The sequence below is a fragment of the Pelophylax lessonae genome (assembly GCF_965119305.1).
Source record: "Pelophylax lessonae genome assembly, chromosome: 10".
Classification (NCBI taxonomy): Eukaryota; Metazoa; Chordata; class Amphibia; order Anura; family Ranidae; genus Pelophylax; species Pelophylax lessonae.
Window position 1 is genome coordinate 57980334 of NC_138777.1, and position 20881 is coordinate 58001214.

The 20881-nt window shown below is 42.7% G+C and overlaps 1 protein-coding gene across 1 annotated transcript in view; it reads left to right on the forward strand.

Annotated features, from left to right (window-relative positions):
* Positions 1–20881, forward strand: part of DCDC1 (doublecortin domain containing 1) — a gene marked incomplete at its 5' end in the record, with an annotated part of 647338 nt that overhangs the window by 433935 nt on the left and 192522 nt on the right. Inside the window, 4 exons of the mRNA XM_082270964.1 lie at positions 5638–5775; positions 8066–8184; positions 13725–13785; positions 18456–18593. Coding sequence (XP_082127090.1) covers positions 5638–5775; positions 8066–8184; positions 13725–13785; positions 18456–18593 — 456 coding nt within the window. The remainder of the gene's footprint in view (positions 1–5637; positions 5776–8065; positions 8185–13724; positions 13786–18455; positions 18594–20881) is intronic.

Below are 20881 nucleotides of genomic sequence, written 5' to 3' on the forward strand. Positions count from 1 at the left end.
GACAGCGCAGTCCAGCCAGTCTTGATTTGCCAGATGAAGAGACTAGGTACTCTGTGGTGCAAGGAGAGTGTGCCAAGTGTCTGGGGTTCTGTGAGGCCTACGTTATTCAGGTCCCAGACCTAACCCCACCCAAGAACTATGCCCAGGCTCGGGATCAGAATGAGGCCTACGACTCTCTCATCAAGCGAGAAGAGACCCCATTTTCTCCAGCTGGGAGGGAAAACCGGAAAACCCTTCCCAGATTTTCCAGGATGCAACGGTGTTTGCAGAAGAAGGTGGCCTTGGAATATGGGTAAGATTCCCCCTATGCTCCACGGGAGGTCATGCTTGAAATTGAAGCCAAGAGAGAATCCTGGTGTGACGAGGCCATATGGGATTTCCTGTTTGTCCCAAAATAATATCGGAACTCATCCAGGGTGGATTTATAGAAGAACTTTCTATCTGTTAAGTAAACAGATGATTATTTGATTATTATTTTTAATCACGGCATCTGTTGTACACAGTTACAGACAGCATCTGTACCATTATTCAGCACTCTGACACCTTATTATCACAGCACTGTGCACTTTCTATGGTTTTACATGACCCAGTTGTCTTTAAATTCTTTAATACTGTGCAGTTTACACTATCAATGTGTTTTTATGCTCATTATATGGGGTAGGACCCAATATCTCAGCATAGTGCACAGTTTTTGTTCCATCCTGTTTTGGGATAATATCATTCTCACACACAGCAGACTTTTTATGGTTTCTATGCAGCTTTATACAGTTTTTATACAGTGGTAGCGCCATTTACCAACAATTCATCACCCCTATTCATTGCTTAACCATGCACTCAAATTGTATTATATTGTACAGCAGAGAGACATATATTTTTCCACCTAATTTATTCTTGTATATTTGTTCTTCCCTTTTCCCCCTTTCCAGGTTTGTGGGATACTCCTAATCTTTTTGTAGGATTTTTGTAGGGGGCGGCTGCATCAGAGCATAAAAACTTGGCTCATTTTGGTGGGGTTGGCTGTAGCACCCTCCTAGATAGGTGCTAGGAAAAAAAACATTATAATGCTCCATCTGCTTATCAGGGGAGCCTGATCTGTTAGTCATGCCTGTTGCATGTGTCCAGGTGTGAGTCACTTGGTCTGAGGGAGTGTCCCCTCTGTATCCAATAGGGGAGCCTGTTGGACAGTGGAGGAAGAGGCTGAGCCTCGAAACGCGTCAGCCGTCATCTTATCGGATTATGGACTAACATATGGACAATTCCTGACACTGGAGCAACTGAGCTTGATATGATAATTTTTCACCTGTGTTTGTGAGTAGCCATTTTATATGTTGCGTGAATAAAGCCTATTATTGAGGATAATGCGCTAGGTCGGTGCGCCCTTTCTTTGTTTCTGTTTGCCTTTAGGACAGTGGAGGAAACCTGGCCAGTGGAAACAGGCTTTTGTGGGAGTTCCAGTGGGAGGGCACTACCACAGTGCATCCTGGGATTGACCATAAAAGCCAAGGGCACATGTGACAGGGCGTCTTTGGCGGGAAGCAGAGTCCCAGGAGGAGGCTGACGGCTGTCTATCCTCCTGCTGTCAGAGGAAGGTGGTCACAGGCAGTTGGCCTAGTGAGCCAGGTGTTGAGCTGAGCCTCAAGGATTATGGAAAGCTGATGGTGGAGCTGCTGGCAGAGTCATCTGGGAAAAACAGTGTCCGTGAGTACCAGTGGGCTTGCCAAGGGGTCCGCACAGTAAGGGGGACCACTCCAGAGAAGTCAGGGGATAGAAGGTCAGCTCACACTGTATGCAAGAGTATAGGGGGTGCCAAGTAGAACTCAGAAGAGTAGGGGTAAAGGGTCTGCCAAGCGGGGCCCTGAAGAGTAATTCACTATACAGTTCGGTTATCAAATACTTCACTACAGTAGTAAGGTGAAGCAGCGGCCTTGCCACACTCAACATAGTTACAAGTTCTAAAATTGTGCATAGTTAATCCAGTTGGAGTGTCCCACTCATCCCTTCTCCTATCCAAGTTCTAAAATAAAACCGAAAAACCACATCCCCTGGACTGTTTTCTGACTGAGCCAAATGCTTAAAGTACTTTGAATTGCTAAGTTGTTGCTATGGGTAACCCAGGGGAATCCACTTCAAGCAGCTCCCCAGGGAGTACTCCTACACTAGTAAGGGCAAGGAGCCCCATTGTAGACATGGTCCATCCTTCTCGGTTCATTAGAAGTTTTTTCATCCCTCAGGGTCTCAAGAAAAGGGATCAAAACTCTTCAGGGCCTCCTCCGGAGAATCCCAACGAAACTGGACTGGCAGGCCGAGAGTGGACCTTTCCAGACTTCCAGACAAGGCTCCCTCAGCATGAAGGGGTGCCCTCACCCGTATGTGGGGTGGGGGGATGTCTTTGCTGGTTTCTGGACCCGTGGACCTCCCTGGTACAGGACAAGTAGGTCCACAAAAGTCATACGGTCTGGCTACAATATTGAGTTTTGTTCTTACCCTCTGGAAAGGTTTTTTCCCTCCAAATTGTGCTTGTCTCCAGACTGCTTACGGGGTCTCTTTGGGGCAGTACAAGAATTGCTGAACCAAGGGGTGATTGTCCCGATTCTGACTTCAGAACGTTTTCAGGGGTTTTATTCAAACCTGTTTACAGTCCCCACGAAGGAGGGCAAGGTGCGTCCAATTCTGGACCTCAAGGCCCTAAACTGCTTTGTGCGGGTTCAGAAGTTCCGAATGGAGTCCATTTGCACAGCACTGGCATCCTTGCATTAGGAGGATCTTCTTGCTTCTATCGACTTCAAGGACACTTACCTTCACATTCCAATATGTGTTGGTAACTACTAGCGCTTCCTCTGCTTTGCCGTGGGAGAGGAGCATTATCAGTTTGTGGCGTTACCCTTTGGTCTCGCCTCCACAAATTGTTGGCCCCGGCTTGGCATTGTTGCATCAATGGGGGATCGCGGTACTGGGGTTACTGGGAGATCTTCTGCTGCGAGCAGAGTCTCTGACTGCTCTCGTGGACAACTTGGAGATTACTCTACGAACCATGAGGGAGTTTGGTTGGATTCTAAACCTTTAGAAGATCTGCCCCTCAGGGAAGATCTGGTGTCCCAAGGGACAATCTTCCATCCTGCTTTACAGTCGCTGGCTTTACACAGCTTGGCTGTTGAAAGCCAGGTGCTGAAAGATAGAGGTTTGTCTGATTCAGTGACTCCTGCGCTGTTAAAAGCTAGAAAATCTACCTCTAGGAAGATCTACCATCGTTCATGGAAGTCATACATTGCATGGTGTGAGTCTCTTGGGGTTCATCCTCGCTCCTTTTCGGTGGCTTGGTTCTTGACCTTCCTCCAATGGTGGGTTGAGCAGCACCTGGCCATGAGTACTATCGAAGGCCAGGTCTCGGCCTTGGCGGTCTTCTTTCAATGACCATTGGCCACACTGGCCACAATTGGTGTTTACTTTTATCCAGAGAGTTCGACACTTGGCTCCTCCAGTGCAGTCTCCATTGACGCTCTGGGACCTCAATTTGATGCTTTCAGTCCTCCAGAAACCTCCTTTTGAACATCTTAGGGAGGTTCCCCTGCTTACATTATCCCAGAAGGTGACCTTTCTTGCGGCAATCGCTTTTGCGCGCAGGGTGTCGGAGCTGGCTGCATTGTCTTGTCGCTCACCTTGCTTGGTGGTTCACAAAGATAAGATGGTTCTTTGCCCCAGTCCTTCGTTCCTTCCAAAGGTTGTCTCTGATTTTCATTTGAATGAAGACCTTGTGTTGCCTTCCCTGTGTCCCAGGTCAAAACATCCTAAGGAAATTGCCTTGCATTCCTTGGATGTGGTTCGAGCGAATAGGGCATCTATGGAGTCTTTTAGGAAGTCAGACACACTATTTGTCCTCACGGACGGACCTCAGAAGGGGTTGTCTGCTTCTGCTGCGACCATTTCCAGATAGACGGTGTTTCAATCCTATTTGATTAAGGGTCAGGTTCCTCTATTCCCTGTTATGGTGCACTCAACTGGGACGCTTAGTGCCTCCTGGGCCTTCCGTCATCAGGTGCCCTCTTTGAGGGTGCATTGTTTTTTGCTGGTGAGCTCCAGTTGTTCTTGGTTGAGCTCCATGTTACCTGGTTGACTGTGGTTTAGCCTTGGGGATTTTTTTTCTGCTGTTCCCACCACTCATGTTTAAAACTGCTCGGGACGTCCCAATGGTTAAGAAGATCAGGAGCTGTGTCAGTCAATGAACGATAGAGAAAATTGAATTTTTGTCTTATCGTAAAATCCATTTCTCTGATGTTCATTGACGGACACAGCACCCACCCCTCTGTGGAGTTGGATGTCTTCTGACACTGCTTGTAACAAAACTGAGTGCTTACAGCTGAGAGTGGAAGTATATCCCCTGGGACTGCCCATAGGCGTAGTCAAGCTTTTTTACTGCCTAGTGTCCTACTCCTGTAGGAGACAGTATAACCCAATGGTTAAGAAGATCAGAAGCTGTGTCCATCAATGAACATCATAGAAATTGATTTTATGGTTTGGCCAAAATTCTATTTTTTTTCTGCTACATATTTTAGGTAAAACAAAAATCCCAATTAGCGTATATTGATTGGTTTGCTCAAAGGTTATAGTGTCTTCAAACTATGGGATATTTTCATTCAGCGACTTATCGCAGGACTGCGATATTGTGGAGGACAAATCAGACACCTAACTGACACTATTTTGGGGACCAGCTATACTAATACAATGATCAGTGCTAAAAAAAATATGCGCTGTCACTGTACTAATGATGCTGGGAAGAGGTTAACTTTAAGGGTCATCAAAGGGTTAAATGTGTGCCTGACCAGTGCTTTTCCACTGTGGGGGAAGGTGCTTCTACTGGAAGAAGGCATGAATCGATGCCCCTGCATAGTAGAGACACAGGATCCATGTCTTATGTGCTGACAGAACAGCGATCTGCCTTGTTTAGTTAGGTAGACCGCCATTCTGCCTGTGTACTGAAGCATAGGCGGGTGCCGACAGATATTGAGTCCACGGTACCCACTGCTGGGCTCCCGCTGTGTTATACACAACGGGAGTGGGTCACCGCGCACCCCAGACCAGGAAGTGTCAGATCAAGTACTGGGTACGTGATCTGGCACAGAGCGGCTGCCCTGCTGCAGTAAATGTACGGTGGGCAGTCCACAAGTGGGTAATGAGAAAGGAGACAACCCTACCTTATACTATAGCGGAGTCACTTTTAAAGTGAATTTGTAGCTTTGTCCTACATGTAAAAAGAACAAGTTTGCTATGAATGTTCCCCTGGATTGTGTAGCAGGCACCTCCAGAAAAAAAGCAAACATCTTCATATTATTTGCAAAGCACTTTGAGAGTCTAGTAAACCCAGGGCACTCTATCTTAAAAATTTATACCAGAGGTCACATGTTCTTGCTCTGGTCCTCCCCCTCTTGCCCCCAGCACCTTCCTTTTGATAGTTGCTTTTGACATTTAGTGAGGTGTTTTAAATGGTAAGTGGTGTGCTCAAATGACATGCAAGCTCTGGACAGATTCTGCATAATATAGCACTGGATCACATTGGTTTTAACAAAAATATTTTATCATGTTGCAAATTATGGGTATACATCTCCTTCCAAGGTAATCTCTTTTGTAACTATTAAACTGCAGGTGGACCACCAAATGATTTTACATCCATCAGTAATGCTTGAGAAAAGAAGCAGAGCGCCGGGTCAGTCAGGGAAGAAAGGACAACTTGACCAACCTGTTTCGGGACTGCTTTCTTGTAATGTCTGGCTCATCACAAGGGTAAGATAGCACTCAAGCATTCCCATCAGTATCTATCTTTCTTACTATTGCTATGTGACTTAAGCCATGAATTAAAATATTATCACTCACAACAATTCACTAAAACTAGAGGAAAGGCGGTAAGGATGTGGAATTCTCTTCCACAAGCAGTCGTATCAGCAGGGAGCATTGATAGTTTCAAAAAACTATTAGATGGACACCTTAAAGACCACAACATACAGGGGTATACAATGTACGGTTAAAAGCAAACACACACACACATCATAGGTTGAACTGGATGGACTGATGTCTTTTTTCAACCTCACTAACTATGTAACTATGTAACAACTTTGCCCGATGCACTAAGGTTATCTGGAGATATCTGGTAGCCTTTAGGTGGCCAAAGGCTTACAAGGGCTTTCAATTTTGTAGGCAAGTTCTGCATGCCTAGAGGCTTGTCTTTTAGTTGGCTGTCTCCTAAACCTATATGAGTGTTTCTCAATTAGGGTTCCGTGGCACCCTGGGGTGCTGTGAGGAGTCTTTAGAGGTGCTGCAGCAACAGCCGGTTTTAAGTAATCCTCTGTTAGCCCATGTGCTACAGTAAGAACAGCACCTAGGTAACTCCTGTGTACAGAGGAGGCAGAGAGCTGTGCCCTCACCTACCCTACTCTGGGGGGGTTGTGCTAGGAAAAAAAGGTTGAAAAACACTGACCTTTTTGCTTGTCTCAACCAAGCTTATTTGTTTAAAAGGAGAGTATAATTTAAACTGTTATAATATGTCCTTTTTTACTACAAATCTTTTATTTTTTTAAAATGATAAAAGATACAAAGAAATAAGGCACAAGAAACATATCTTCAAACATGGCAATAATAGCAATAAAAGCAGCATAGTATTGCAGCAATAATGTGGGTTGGCAACTTCCCCAAGAATGGTCAGAGCTTCTAGGCAAAGTGAAGTCCCTTTAAATTACATTTACAATATGATCATTTAAAAGTTCCAAGACTGTGTTTGCAAACCATTTTGGGTTTTCTAATAGAGGTCCTGGAAGCAGATGCTTTTGAACTGTGACTTTCTTAATTATGTTTCCTACAGAGAGAGCGTTGTGAATTAGAGACAGCGATGGCATGCTTTGCCACTGATAATGTACTCCATGCCCAACATGATGCCTCAGAATGTATAATAAGGACAAAAAAACGTTGTCCCAAAAATGTGCAACCTAAATAAACAGGCACAAAATAATTTGAAATCAATGTACATGTATAACGCACCAAACTGACAACAACTAAGGTCTGGTAACCCTCAGAGGCTCGGCTCTGGATTCTGGTCCGACGCCGGCTTCCCTTTCTCAGGCCTGCAGATTACACTAGAAGCTGTAAAGCTGAAACAGAGATAGTGGTTTCATCTGCCTAGCTATTCAATGGGGTGGGAAGGCATGAATTGAAAGATTAACTGAACATTATTAGACTTCTTGTGCCAGATAAAATATTTCACATGTTTAAACAAAAATAAAACTCGAACGTGAAAAAGGTTTTTTTTTTTTTTCTTTTTCATCTTTTATTATTGGAGAGGATGCATTGGTTTTTCCAGTATGATGTTATACTGTGCTGCAATTTTAGATTCAAATAGCCCTTAATATTTTCTTTATAGAAAACCTGTGAAATCCTAGCCATAACCTTTTTCTTTTTAGAAAACTTTTATCACATTTAGCTCAGTTCGCTTTTCCCCTTTTGCCCTTGTTGTTCCCAGGAAAGTAAATCATAGTTATTATTTTACATTTTACATGGCGGCTGCTGCAGTACATGCATTATGTAATATTAAAATTATTAACCGCCACATTGCGGGATAAGTGACCTACCCTTGGTGTCAAATCCTCTTAACCTTTGTAACAACTTTACAGGCAAGTCTCACTGGGAACATATGTATAATTTTTCTTAATTATCTTCAAGGCGGCAGCGTTTCTGTAATCTTTTCGGTTCAGCGGTCTTTTGTCAGCACGTACGTGTTGGAAGGAAAATGAGGTGTTAGGAGTACAGCAAGTGACACGTTATAGAACCTGCATCATTACCCTGTGAGACGCATCTAGGATAGAGCAGGGTGGAAATACCAGAGGTCTTCTCTGCAGCGCGATGAACCGTAAAATTCTGCCGCGGTTGTAAAAAGGATCACTGCCGGGAAACAGGGATCGGCCACTAAGTTGTGGATAGTGTTTAGCTTCTAATAGGTTTGATTATTCAGCTATGATGACCTCTTTATTAGGACAGAATGTTTCATTTTCTGGTGCTTTTCACAGATTTAATGTCTTTCTACTAGGCTGGCATGATCCTGAGTAAAGCAATGCCACAGATCTGCCTGGCTGTGGGGGAGCCCATTATTCTGAGAAATGCAGAGGGTACCATAATGGAAGGGTATAAACTCGCACTTCAGAAAAGGTAAGAATGCTTAGCTGGTGACTAGCAATGTCAGACAATATAATTTTTCAAAGTTTTCAAAGACACAGGGGTTAATGTGCTTACATCTTTCTATATCACCCTTGAGATTACAGTGTCCCATTCTGGCAACTTTCGTCTGGATTGGAGTTCTGTAAATTATGCTGGCTAGCCACTGTTAGGATCAGAGCAGGGTAGAACCTGCCCCAATTGCTATCTATGTTCCTGATAAAATGACCACAGCTGCATCTTCTTTCCTCTACTCTCATCCCTTTCCAATGACATAGATACCTATATTAGGGAAGTTTATGGAGAAATCTATAGTTTGTTGAAGATTTTTTTTTCTTGCAAATTGTTTATTAATTAAAATAAGTCCTTGAGACAGTTTGCAAATATAAAGGCAGGGTCAAGATATGATAAATCGCATCAAATTAATTCATGGAAGTTCAACAGGCACATTTATAACAGTAATCCAGGGGAAAGAAATCTCCATATCAAGATTTGCAATCGAGTACCATACCTTGAGTTCAAGGGGATGCAGACTTTAGCTGCATTAAAAAGGTGGCAGAGGACCGATCTACAAAAGGTTCTTACAGGAATGTGGGAGTAATGCAAGAGAAAAAATGATTGGTCGTCTGTGAGTACATAATCTGTGAACTTTTAAGAAAAGGTCCTAACGATTCACCAAAATGGCAGCAGTTGTGGGCAAACATGAACATGTTGCAAATTATCCCCTGTTCAAGTCACATCTTCAGCAGCTGTCTGACACTTTGGAGTAAAATTTTTAAAAGACAGTGGGGGTCCTGTACCATTTTGTTAAATTTGTATTATTGGTTTCCTGATATTTAGAACAGATTGAAGATTTAAAGGGAGAAATGCAGTATTTCCTGACACTGTTTCTAAGTAAAGGATTGTTGTGACCCCGCTTCCTAGCATCACAGGAATGGTGCTCTATATTTCTGTTTTGCAGAGGAAAGAAAGTGGTATCAAAAGAGTGTTGGTTGGGATTGAAGTCAACACTAGCTGCTCAAATTAAGTTATTGGGCATGAGATAGATTTCGGGGAGGGAGAGAAGATCAAAATTGTTTCAGTACTTCCCAGAGAGTTAGGCCATAAGCACTGCTGGGAGCAGCCAAACCACTCATGGATGGTCATTGCCTAGAGAGTATAAAATGGCATGCTGGAAATTTTCTCTGGGAAATCAGAGCTTGAAATGGGCCATCTTTTAAACCCAGAGAAAGTTAGGGTTGCCAATGATCGGGGTTAGTTGATGGGGGAGTTCTTACAGGCAATGGCACATATCCTTAGGGTCGAATCTATCATGGCATAAACTTTCAGGATTGGAGGGGACACCCCTGGGATCTAGATAGAGGTGGCCTATTCCAGTGACACCCATTGTTTAGGGTCTGTGTGATTGCACCAGTCAAGAAGTTGTACTGAATGAGAGGCTATCTGATATTTGACAATATCTGCAAGGGGGATACCTCCATGTAGTTTTGGAAAACAGAGGAGAGAAAAGTTTAAGCTGACAGCCCAGACAAGTTTAGTGTAAATTGAAACGACCTGCTTCATGAAGCTCATGGGGATTTAGACCAGCAGGGCTTCGAGGAGACATAGAAATGTATGCAGTATCACCATCTTAAAAATACTGCAGCAGCCAAACCAGTAGAGCATCCTTGATTGCCACCACAAAAGCAGGGTCCAAACTTTGTGGTGAAGGGGTGGGAAGTTTAAATTGAAGGCATCTTTGTGTGTGTGTGTTTTCCTAAAATTATAATGCTAAATACCTTCTTTGCAGAGCCTTCTGTTCTGTCATTTGACCTCCCTCTGCTTTCCTTCCTGGGTAAGTGAGTACAGTGGGAGGAGCTGAAATTCCCCTCTGATGAATGCAAGCTGGCAGAGGAAGGTCACATGACTGTACAGCAGGGCTCTGCAAAGAATGTATTGAGCATTATAACTTTAGGAAAACACACACACTGTACTGAGCTGGGACTTAAAAGAGAGAGGATCAAAGTAATTATTACATGTTTCTTTACTTTTCAAGCACTGGGGCAGCTGCAGGGATAAGAATTACACAGACATAAGAGGAGAGGGGAGGGACAGGGAGGAGATCGGCTCACACCCAGACTACAGAAGGAAAAGGGAGAGAGGGAGGGGGAGATGCACAGATGTTGAGGAGAGAGCAGGATGACAGAGGTATGTAAACTGACCACAGTATCATGCATCGGCAGCCATGATAAACGTGGTCAGTTTAAACAGGGGAAGACAGGAACAGGCAGGATCAACCAGGTATTGTACAACATAGAATGGGACAAATAACACTACAGAAACACTATGCTATATATTATGCCTTAAATAGATAGATGGGTTTTTTCCACCTCTTCCTTGTATTTCCTGTCCCTTTAAACAAACTGCTATTAGACTTCAGCAAGATTTCAATAAGCTTCAAGTAGTGCTGAAGTCTGCTTAGCATCATGTTTAAATTGACAGCCAACACTCCCACTAGGATATATATTCAACCTTTACAAACTAGAGCTGTATAATACTTTAAACGCTTCGACAAAGCTTGCTCAAAGCTCTGCAAATGCATTGTAAAAACTTGCTGTTCACACTGTTCCTATACAAGCTGAAACCCATGTGAAATGGGCCTAAGGCTGAGTTCACACTGGCAATAAAAGCAGGTGTTTGAGGGACTTTGAAAATGCCCCTCAAACGCCTATGCAAATAATGCAATGGACAGCATATAGTGCTGTTCACATTATAAAGGCATGAAGAGTTTGCATCGCTTCGCTTCAAAATTGAAGCCTCATGTCGAGTCAGAAGGCTTTTGAAGCCCTTCAACGCCACCCATTCAAGTCTATAATAATGCTCAGCAAACGCTCTGGCAGGCATTAGCAGCGTGGTTGTGGGGTGTTAAAATTAGTTAATTTCTGTCACTTTCCATTGTGGAGTAGTTAACACGCCTAACACTCATCAAACACTTCAAAACAGCACATAGGACGTTTAGGGAGCATTTTTAATGCTTGTAAAATACTCGATCCTAAAGCTCATTGACGCCAGTATGATGCCCATAATAATGCTATACAATTGTTATAGGAGTGTTTTTTAGGCATTAGAAATTTAGTCAAGTGTGAACACCCCTAAGGGTCAATCCACCAAAAACGTGTACAATGTATTACAGGATTTTTTAAATGCTTCACGTGTATTTAAATCCAAGAAAAAAATAATAATAATATTTCAGCTTGAGTAAAAAGAAACCCCAAAATAGTTGGGATTTAATATAGCGCTTGCTATTACTAGCCAGGGGTGGACAATTTCTTGTCAGTAGCCTGGGTTGAGATGTATGAGGCAAATATAAAGTGATAAGAATAAATTAGATAAATAAATAAAATGATGAATTAATGAACTCAATAGATATAACATATACTAGATGGTGATATATCACAATAAATACAGTGTAAAATCAATAAATGGTCATAATAAATTAGGTCACAAGAAAGTCAATCAAATCACATATGTGCCTTAAAGTGCAAAATAGTGCCAAATGAGTCCAAATAAAGTTCATAAGTGACTTTGGTGCATAAGAATTAACTTCAGTGCCAAGGGGGGAGAAAGTGCAAGTGCTTGTGCTGAGTCCTCCAGTAGTCCAACTGCTGGTACTTGTGGTGTTGGCTTTAAGGAATAATGGGGGTATGCACTCACCAGAAGTTGTGGGTCTTAATTACCGTATGGTTGAAAGACCTTTAGAGTCTTGTGGCCTCCTGGGCCAGAGAGATGACTGCTGGGCTTTGTAGTCCCCTACGGTCTGGGGTCCCCCTCCTGGATAAGCTAGATCCTCAGGGTCCGGTTAGGGTAAAAAATAAATGCTCCAGTGCAGTACCGTTAAAATATACTTTAATGTGTAAAGCTGATTGCACAGTACAAAAAAAGTTAAAATTCTAGGGATCACGCCTGTTAAATGATGCATGTGAGTGGAGAGCGGTAACTACCGGTTTGCGCTCCACCAGACTCCCAGGACGTGCAGCGTGCGTTCCACCTGACGCGCATTTCGTCAGAATGTATGACGTCTTCAGAGTCGTACGCTAGCTCGGGACCTTAAATGTGGTAGTCGCCGCCGCCGAGCTATTGTACGACTCCACCTCTGAAGACGTCATACGCTCTGACGAAACGTGTGTATATACACTTTAAGAGTTAAACCACTATCACTGGTGAAATCTCACTGAGTTTCCAGGTCTGCTGACCTCCTGTGTCCATTTCAAGGTGGCAGCACTCTGCTCCAGGAGCAGTAAAACAATTGCAGAAGGAAGAGTGAGACTTCAAGGCAGAGGGAGCTGTGCCATATCTGTAGCTGGGATATCTTGCTACACTAGTCCTTGAAAAACAGAATTATGGCTGAATATTTTTCAAGAACAACAATATCAGTGCCTTTCCATGCTGTCATACATTCATATTTTCTAACATGCATGTTGTTATGGTATGTGTATGTGTATGTGTTTTAGGCATTTATTGGTGTGCTTTAATATGCATTTTTCATGGACTTGACTTTGACTGACTTTAGAGCTGCTTCAAGCAGCTTTTTGCCTTTGCATTTACAACGATCATGATCACAAGCTCTAACGCTGGGTATAGACATGAGATAATACCCAGAAGATCCAAAGCCTGTACAGATCTTCTGTCCCCCAGGCGTTGCATAAAAAAACAAAACAAAATATATGCATAAAAAATTTGCTAAAAACACCTATCAGAGAATTATTTTGGCTATTGCTATCAATTGATGGAGCTGCCATGGCTGATTGCTATTGAGTATTCAAGTTCCCTGACTGTCAAGTTGATGCTAGTGCTTTAGCATATGGTCATTGACCTGGAACAAGTATAGGGATAAGGACTTTCAGCGATTTTTTAACATTTATTTGATTGCCTGCAGCCTAAAAGCGTGGCCATTTTCGGTCACTTCAAGGAAGGGACAATCTTGCCTACTACCGCTCTCCGTCATACATTTCTATTGGTCCATCACTATGATGGATTGCCTCCCTGACCATTAGGAATGTGCATGAAGTGAGAAGGGGCTTCAACTCTCCTGAGAAGTGCCTTACCTTTCCCCAAGAAAAAAGCTTGTACAGTTTCTCTATTTAGGTCTAGTAACTGCATTGCTTCAAGTTCATTGCAGACATCTTCATTGCTGGCCTTATCTCAGGGAACTAAACTTACTTACTGGAAAAATCCATTACTTTGTCATGATTGATTGGTCCAGAGGGTGTTTCTACAGCTCATGATCAGGCCTTACAGTAATGCTAGTTTCCCAGTTCAAAACATTATTGACCATATGGGATGATGATCATTTTGTGTGTATGGGTAGCCTAACTTTGCTGATAAAGCTGATGCATTGAATTAAACTTAACCTGCAAGAAAAATGATAAATTCTAGAGGGATAACAGGCACAGCAGGGTCTTTTCTGTAAAAGTCATCTTACCTCTGACAAGCTTGGCACATGTCAGTCTTCCCTTGAAGGCAGCATAACTCAAATACTGATATTTGTATTTCAGGGGCCGGAATAAAAGTGGACAGCTATGGGGCTTTAGTAACAAGGGCGCAATCTTCCCCAAGGTATGTCAGTAATTTCCATCAAGCTTACCTGAAGAACAGGTCATTATGGCTGAATGTACGTTGTATCATTGTTCTTGTGTTTTTTCCATTTGCACAGGAAGGCGTTCTCAGTTCTCATTGCAAATTGATACCTTTGTTGTTTATAGGCAACAAAACAAATGCCAAGGTGTATATCAAGTGAGCTTGGGAGTGTTGAGACGTGAAAAAGAATTGTAGTAAAAAAAAGCCTTATCCCAAAGTTTATAGTGACAGAGTCATTTAGCTCTCTAAATAAAAATAAAAATAGTTAGCAATTTTGTCCCAATGAATAAATCTCGTACAATTGCTAATTATATTTTTACTGCAGACATCTTGTCCTTTTGTCATGTACCTAGTTGAGGCTGAGTTGACGAATTGGCTGCCCTAACACCTCTGGTCCTGTTTCCCCTGGGTATAACAATAGGGTACAACAGGGCATAGAGTGGCACAGGTACCTGTAGGAGATCTAATAGCAGATGCAGAGCCGAGCAAGGAAGCTGGCAGCAGGCAGATGCAGGATCTGAGATGCATAGTCAGACAGGCAGAAGATGACAACAACTGGGCAGCAGGAGTACAGAGTCAGGAACCAGGAGTGGTGTCAAAGCCAGGCCAAGGTCAGTATCAAGCAAACAGAGGAGGTATCAGAACAATAGGCAGGAAGCAAGGTTGGGTCACAAGCAGTCTTGCCAACCTACCAGATTGAAATTCACTGACACGACACACAACATTTACTGGCACAGTCAAGCTTTTACTGGCATTCCCAAAAGTTACAAAATGACAGTTTTAAGTGCACATTTCAGTATTTAGGCTACAAACAATTACAATAAGCAATTAGCAATGTGATTTAAAGTAGATATTAGGGCAAAAAAACTATTTCTTATTTTATTTTCAATATAGTAAGTAGCTCAGAGACAGGACTCCAGAGGCCAGGAAATTAGAATGGCAGGCACACAGACATGAAATGGACTCTCACAGTGACACTGACACATCCTCTCCTGAGTCACAATTACAGTCTCTCTCCACGCCAGGTGGTCCCTTCAGGAGTCCCACTCCTGGCTTACTTTGCTCCCATCCTGCAGACCCACCCAAGGCTCTGCACGGCTCCCTTGCACCATGACATCACACAACACATTCAGGCACCACCTCTGCCAGGCCCGCCTCCCACCTTGGCTGCCCAATTACACTGTAGCAGGCACTCGGATCCGCGGTTCTGAGCGTCACAGCCATATTTTTTTACTGACAACTTTTCCTGTCACTGGCATTTACTGGCAGGAGAAAAGTGCCCGTTTTTTACTGGCTGCCAGTAAAAATACTGATGGTTGGCAACACTGGTCACAAGTCAGAGTCAGCAACAGAGATTCAGGAACATGAAGGGTTAACAAGCCGGGTCAGGATACAGATGTACACAGGATCAGGTCACAAGCAGTAGAAGCTTATGACCACTCAGCAATGATCCTAAAGCCTGTAGGGCTTTAAATAGGCCACTGGGTGCAAAAGTCCATCAAACATGCACGCTCGCGCTCATGAGCACGCACAGTATGCTAATGATCACGTGCAAATTAAATCGGTTAAATCTGCGTGGGGTCCAAATTCTGTGCACAGCTCTATGGACTATTCTGCATGCATGCGCATTCCTTTGAGCATGGGCATTTCTCACCAAGTCGGAGACTAAGCAATGCCACAACCCCCAGAAAATGTGTTTTGGGTGTTGGGCTTAAGCATAGTTAACAGCAGTGTTTCTGTACACAAGTCCTCAGATGTCCATCCACACAGAGGAGAACCTGTACCCATCAGCCCTCTGAAACATTCTTCAAGACAGACCAGCATGCAGCTAATTAGAACATCATAAAGCAAATCTTTAAAAAAGTGACCACACTGACAGCTAAAGAGTAAATGCATGTATTTCTCATCTACATGGAACCACATTCTTATGTTCAGTTTACTTCTTTATATTTTCTATGCTTTTCAAACTTCAAGGTCACTGACATTCAAGTCAATATCCTAAGTGCTAAACCATTGACATTTAAATATGTACTTACACATAAATTAAGGCACTATTCAGTTTTTTTGGTGGCCAGACATTATTAAAACTAAACATTTCACAAAACCATTATGCTAACATTCCTGTCTTTTATCAGTTTGACAGACTAAATAATTACAGAATGCTAGAAACAAGGACACATAGGAACACATAAATGGATCTTTTGCACGACAAGACTTATTGATGAAAATGGAGATTAATGTTCTTGTTTCTTCTGAAAAAAATACTATAAGGGTGAATAGATGAGGTGCTCCAGCAGCTACGTATGTGATGTTGCTCCTGGCCATATAATGTGACTTAAGGTGTTTTAAAATCCAAAGTTGATAAGTGCACTGTTCTTTATAAATTAGGGCAGGGCTGGAGGAATCTGAAGTCTCATAGCCAATGTGCCTACTAAATTACAGCTACAAACTTACTTTTAATTTTTTTTTTATTAAAATTTTATTTCCAGGAACAGCTTATAGGCATTCAATTATGTAGACATCAAATATTTAAAGAGTTTAGTGGTTTAATTAAAGCTTGTGTCGCATGATGTAGTGGAACAGCTCTACAATTTAAAATATGAGAACAGTCAGGCCATTGGATTTTGCTCCTGATGTCTCTGCGGCTTCCTGGACTACTTGTCCCAACAGCCCTTACAGATAACTAATCTTCTGGGTATAAATGAGTATGGGTGCAACCATGAACAACAGTACTGTAACTTTCTAGGGGCAGGTGTGTCATTCAATCACCAAAAATTTAATTGGGCGAGACAGAGTACACATCACTTGGTCCAACTCGCTAGCGCATGGGATGGGTGGCAAAGCGTAGCTGTTTTCCACAGGCAGCCAAAGAGAGAATTTTGGACCAGATTGAAAATGGCTTAGAGACAGCAAGGGTAAAATAGGGTAGTTAGAGCATTTAATTTATGGGTTTCCTAAAATACAGACATTTATTTGCAGACCTACACCTTTTATCAATACATGGGATCAGTGCCAGAACAAAGCCATTCATCACCTAGGGTAAAGTTGAGGAACTATGCCCCTTTCTCAACAGCTAATGAATGATGTTGATGTGTGCACCACACTGCCTCTTCTGGCGCCCCCATCAGAGCTTTGTTTGAAATGACAAGACAGTGTAGGGTTTATTGGTGAGATCCAGTTGGGATAAAAATCCCCAATAGGTTTACATACTGCCTTTATTAAGGGTAATACTAATTGCACCCAACACCTTCAATCACGCATTGACTTCGGAGAAGAAAAAAATATTGAAATTTCCCCCAAATCACAGCTAAACCAAAGAAAAATGCAATATATTGCAGCTTAGCTTAACAGTTTTAGATGTAGTGGCTCCCTTTTCATTTTTTTTTTTTTTATTATTTTATTTTTACCCGATGAAAGACTTTCTGTTCTACAATGGCGATGCTCACTCACTCCAAGGCTCATTCACATGGGTGCTCAGCCCCGTGCAGCGCCGCTTGTTTACTTTTTTTTACTACTGCTAATGCCTCGTACACACGTACCGATCGTCAGCCGACCGATCGGCCGTCTTTTGTCCAGGGCTGTCCTGTCCGCTGAAAAGTGCAAAAGACTGCACACGAATTTTGTCGGCCAACAACAGCTGACTGCAGAAGTTATGTCATGTGGTGGTTAACTTTCCGTGTGTTTTTTCTTCTCTGAGCATGCCCAGTCTTGCAAATCTGCTGATTGTCGGCCGAATTCTGTACTGACTGAGGAACAATCGGCCGTTCTGGTGTTGGCCAACAAAAATTTTAATGCCTGCACAACAGATTCTGTTCGGCCGAAAATGCGCTGTCGGCTGTCGGAAGCATCATACTAACAAGCCTACAATCGGCCGATCGGTCGTCGGCCGAATATTTACGGCCGACAATCGCTACGTGTGTACGGGGCTTTAGCTGAGTGCAGGCAGCTCATATAAAGAAAGGGTACACACTGGCTGTATGTACTCACCTGCACAGCCAATTTTGACAGGTACAGGTGGACGGACCCAGACGCAGAGCCCATGAGTCCACGTCTGTACACCTGTCCCTGCATACCTGTCAGAATCAGCTGTATGCAGGTTCGTCAATACAGCCAATGCATACCCTATCACTCTATATGGGCTGCAGCTATGTGGTAAAAAAAGACGTAAAACAAAAAAATATTCTACACAGGGCTGAGCATGTGAATGAGCCATTATAGGACAAATGGAGGAGCAGTATTTTCACCAGAAGATATGAATTGTTTTAGGACTACAGAACATATCCCCCTCTCCTCATCTCCATAGCATAGGGGGAGCGGTTCTGTAGTCCACAGGAGAAGTAGGATCGGTGCAGTCCAGGCAGAGAGCCCAGAAAGTTGTCAGCACACAAGATTTCTGGCAGGACCAACAAGTATTTTTTTTTGTACTTATTGAACAGAATGCTTTCAATGGTATGTTTACCAGACAAAAAGGGAGTAAATAAAATAAGCTTATTTTTAGGTTTTACATACCCTATTAACAAATCAGGTAAATTATACATTATCATGGCTCCACAGAAATATAGGAGGTTTGTAGAATAGTCAGAAACTGTGTCTTCATTACATATGACAAATATCTTTTTATTAACATCCAAATATTTTCTTACTGGCAGGCTAATCCTGAGTTTGTCCTGACCCACCTAGAGGATTTAAACCTAACTGAGAAGGCAAATCAGGCAGGGGGTCATAAGCCTCCGTACAATACCCCATCTCCTTTTCACCCGGATACCGGCACAGCTTCATCCTCAAAGGTCAGTTTGGTACTGGAATCTATAGAAATCAAAATAAGCTTTTTGCAGTTGTTTTATAGCGATCAGAATATTGCTGAAAAAGTGTTAAATGTTTTGCTTGAGATGTCATTTGCTGTAAGGTTAGATTCTACTTTTTAGGCTCGTTTCACACAAAAGCGTTTTTTAATGCTTTTTTCAGAAATGCATTTAATTTTTTTTAACATGGGTTCCTATGGAACACGTTCATCAAAGCATTTTTGTGCCTCTGCTTTTTTGGAAAGGGTTGGGGACTTTTTTCCCGCAAAATGCAGCGTTTTGCATGTAATAGACTTCAATGGACCCGTATCCAAAATGCAAGTACTGCATTTTTACCGCGATGTTGTCACGATTTGCATTTTACGATTTGTGTGTTTATTTTTTTGGGCTTCACCTTCACTGTACATAGCTGGTTGCTAAGGAACGGGCCAGGAAGCTGGCTGCTGTGTCCTTAACAACTGATTAATCATCAGCTGTCCATCAGGTCTCCACTGACAGCTAAATGTAAAAAAAAAAAAGAATTGCCGGGCAAAAAAAAATTGTGAAAAAAACCTGGCGTGAAGTCCTCCCATTCGGGTCATTTATGGATTTGGAGGGGACACCCCCATGCCAGATTTTTTTTAGAAAATGGCGTGGGGTCCCCACCAAGATCCCAAGATGTTTACGTATATGATTTTTTGTTGCACATGGTCACTTTTTGTTGCACATAGCACTTCATGCACTATTGATTATAGGTGTTTGGGTATTATATAGGGTAAAGTTTACAAAGCAGCGCTGATACCCACGTTTTTCATTATTTAAAAGGCACATACACCTATTTATCAGCAGCAGCTTTCTAATTTATTGTTTACTATTTTGCACATATTTATTACCCTTTTAAGGAAATACGTTTATAGAACATACTTTTGGCCCATAAGCGCAAGGTTTCTCTCTTTTTTTTTTTAATAAAGAACTTGTCAAAAACTGTCTATTGTCTTTTGTCACACTTCTCTACTTTATTGGTGAATGGGTGACCCCAACAACCACCTGCCAGGGTTGTCAGGAAGAGGCCCTTGTCCACATTAACATGGGGACAAGATGCTTTGAGGTGGAGGGGGCCCAAAGCACCCCCACATGTTGAGGGCATGTGACCTGGTATGGTTCAGGAGGAGGGAGGGGGGTGCTCGCTCGTCCCCTCCCTTTCCTGACCTGCATGCTCGGATAAGGGTCTGGTATGGATTTTAGGGAGGCCTCAAGCCATTTTAAAAAAAAATTTGGCAAGTGTGTCCCCTCCAAATCCATACAAGACCCAAAGGGCCTAGTATGGACCTGGGGGAGGACTCCACGCCGTTTTTTTTTACCAATTTTTTTTGGCAGCAATTCTTTTTTTTTTCATTCAGCTGTCAGCGGGGAACTGCTGACAGCTGATGACTCATCGGTTTTAAGGACACGGCGGCCAGCTTCCTGGCCCGCTTTTTCTTTTTGGCAACCAAATATGTACAGTGAATGTGAAAAAAAAAAAGAAAAATGCAATTCGCTGCAAAATTGCTGTAAAATCACAGTTCAAAAACTGCAGAAAGCACAGCAAAAAGCACTGCTGAAACGTTCAAAAGCAACATGCAAGGATGTGAATTGCGCATCAAGCATATCAATAACATGCAGCATCAAAACAGTGTAAATCCCAAAAAAAGAGATTTTTTGGGATTTATACACCAGAACCATTAAAACTCATTGTATTCTGATAGGTAAACTTAATGTAAAGCAGAAAAGTCAATGATTAACTCGTCCTCTCCCAATCCTCCTAATCTGCTTTTGGCTCTGTTATGTGATTGGTTATTTCAGTAACAAATAGCAAGCCAAGAGGGAGTAGGAGGAAGACCAGTCATTTGCTTTCCTGTATTTGCATATTTTGGGCATATCCGATTAATTTAATTCCATAACTGACCAATTGAAAATCTTAAACATTGTTGTGCTGGGAAAGAAATCAATGTAAGTATGTGGAATATAGGGCAGTGGTGGGAGATAGGTGGAGTTCTACACTCCAGTTGTCAAAACTGGTAGGGATTTTAGTACAGCAATCGCAATGTGAGCTTAAAGCCTAGTACACACAGGCCAAATGTCGGGTGGCATCCGGTTTGAAAGGGACATGATCGAAAAGGCCTACTGACCGACTCCGGATTGAAGCTCTCAGCCAATGGCTGCGAGAGAACTGACCGAAGTGTTCTGGCGGAGGGGCCATCCCTCTGTCAGAACACAATAGCACAACGGGGGAGATCACTGTACTAACAGCGGGT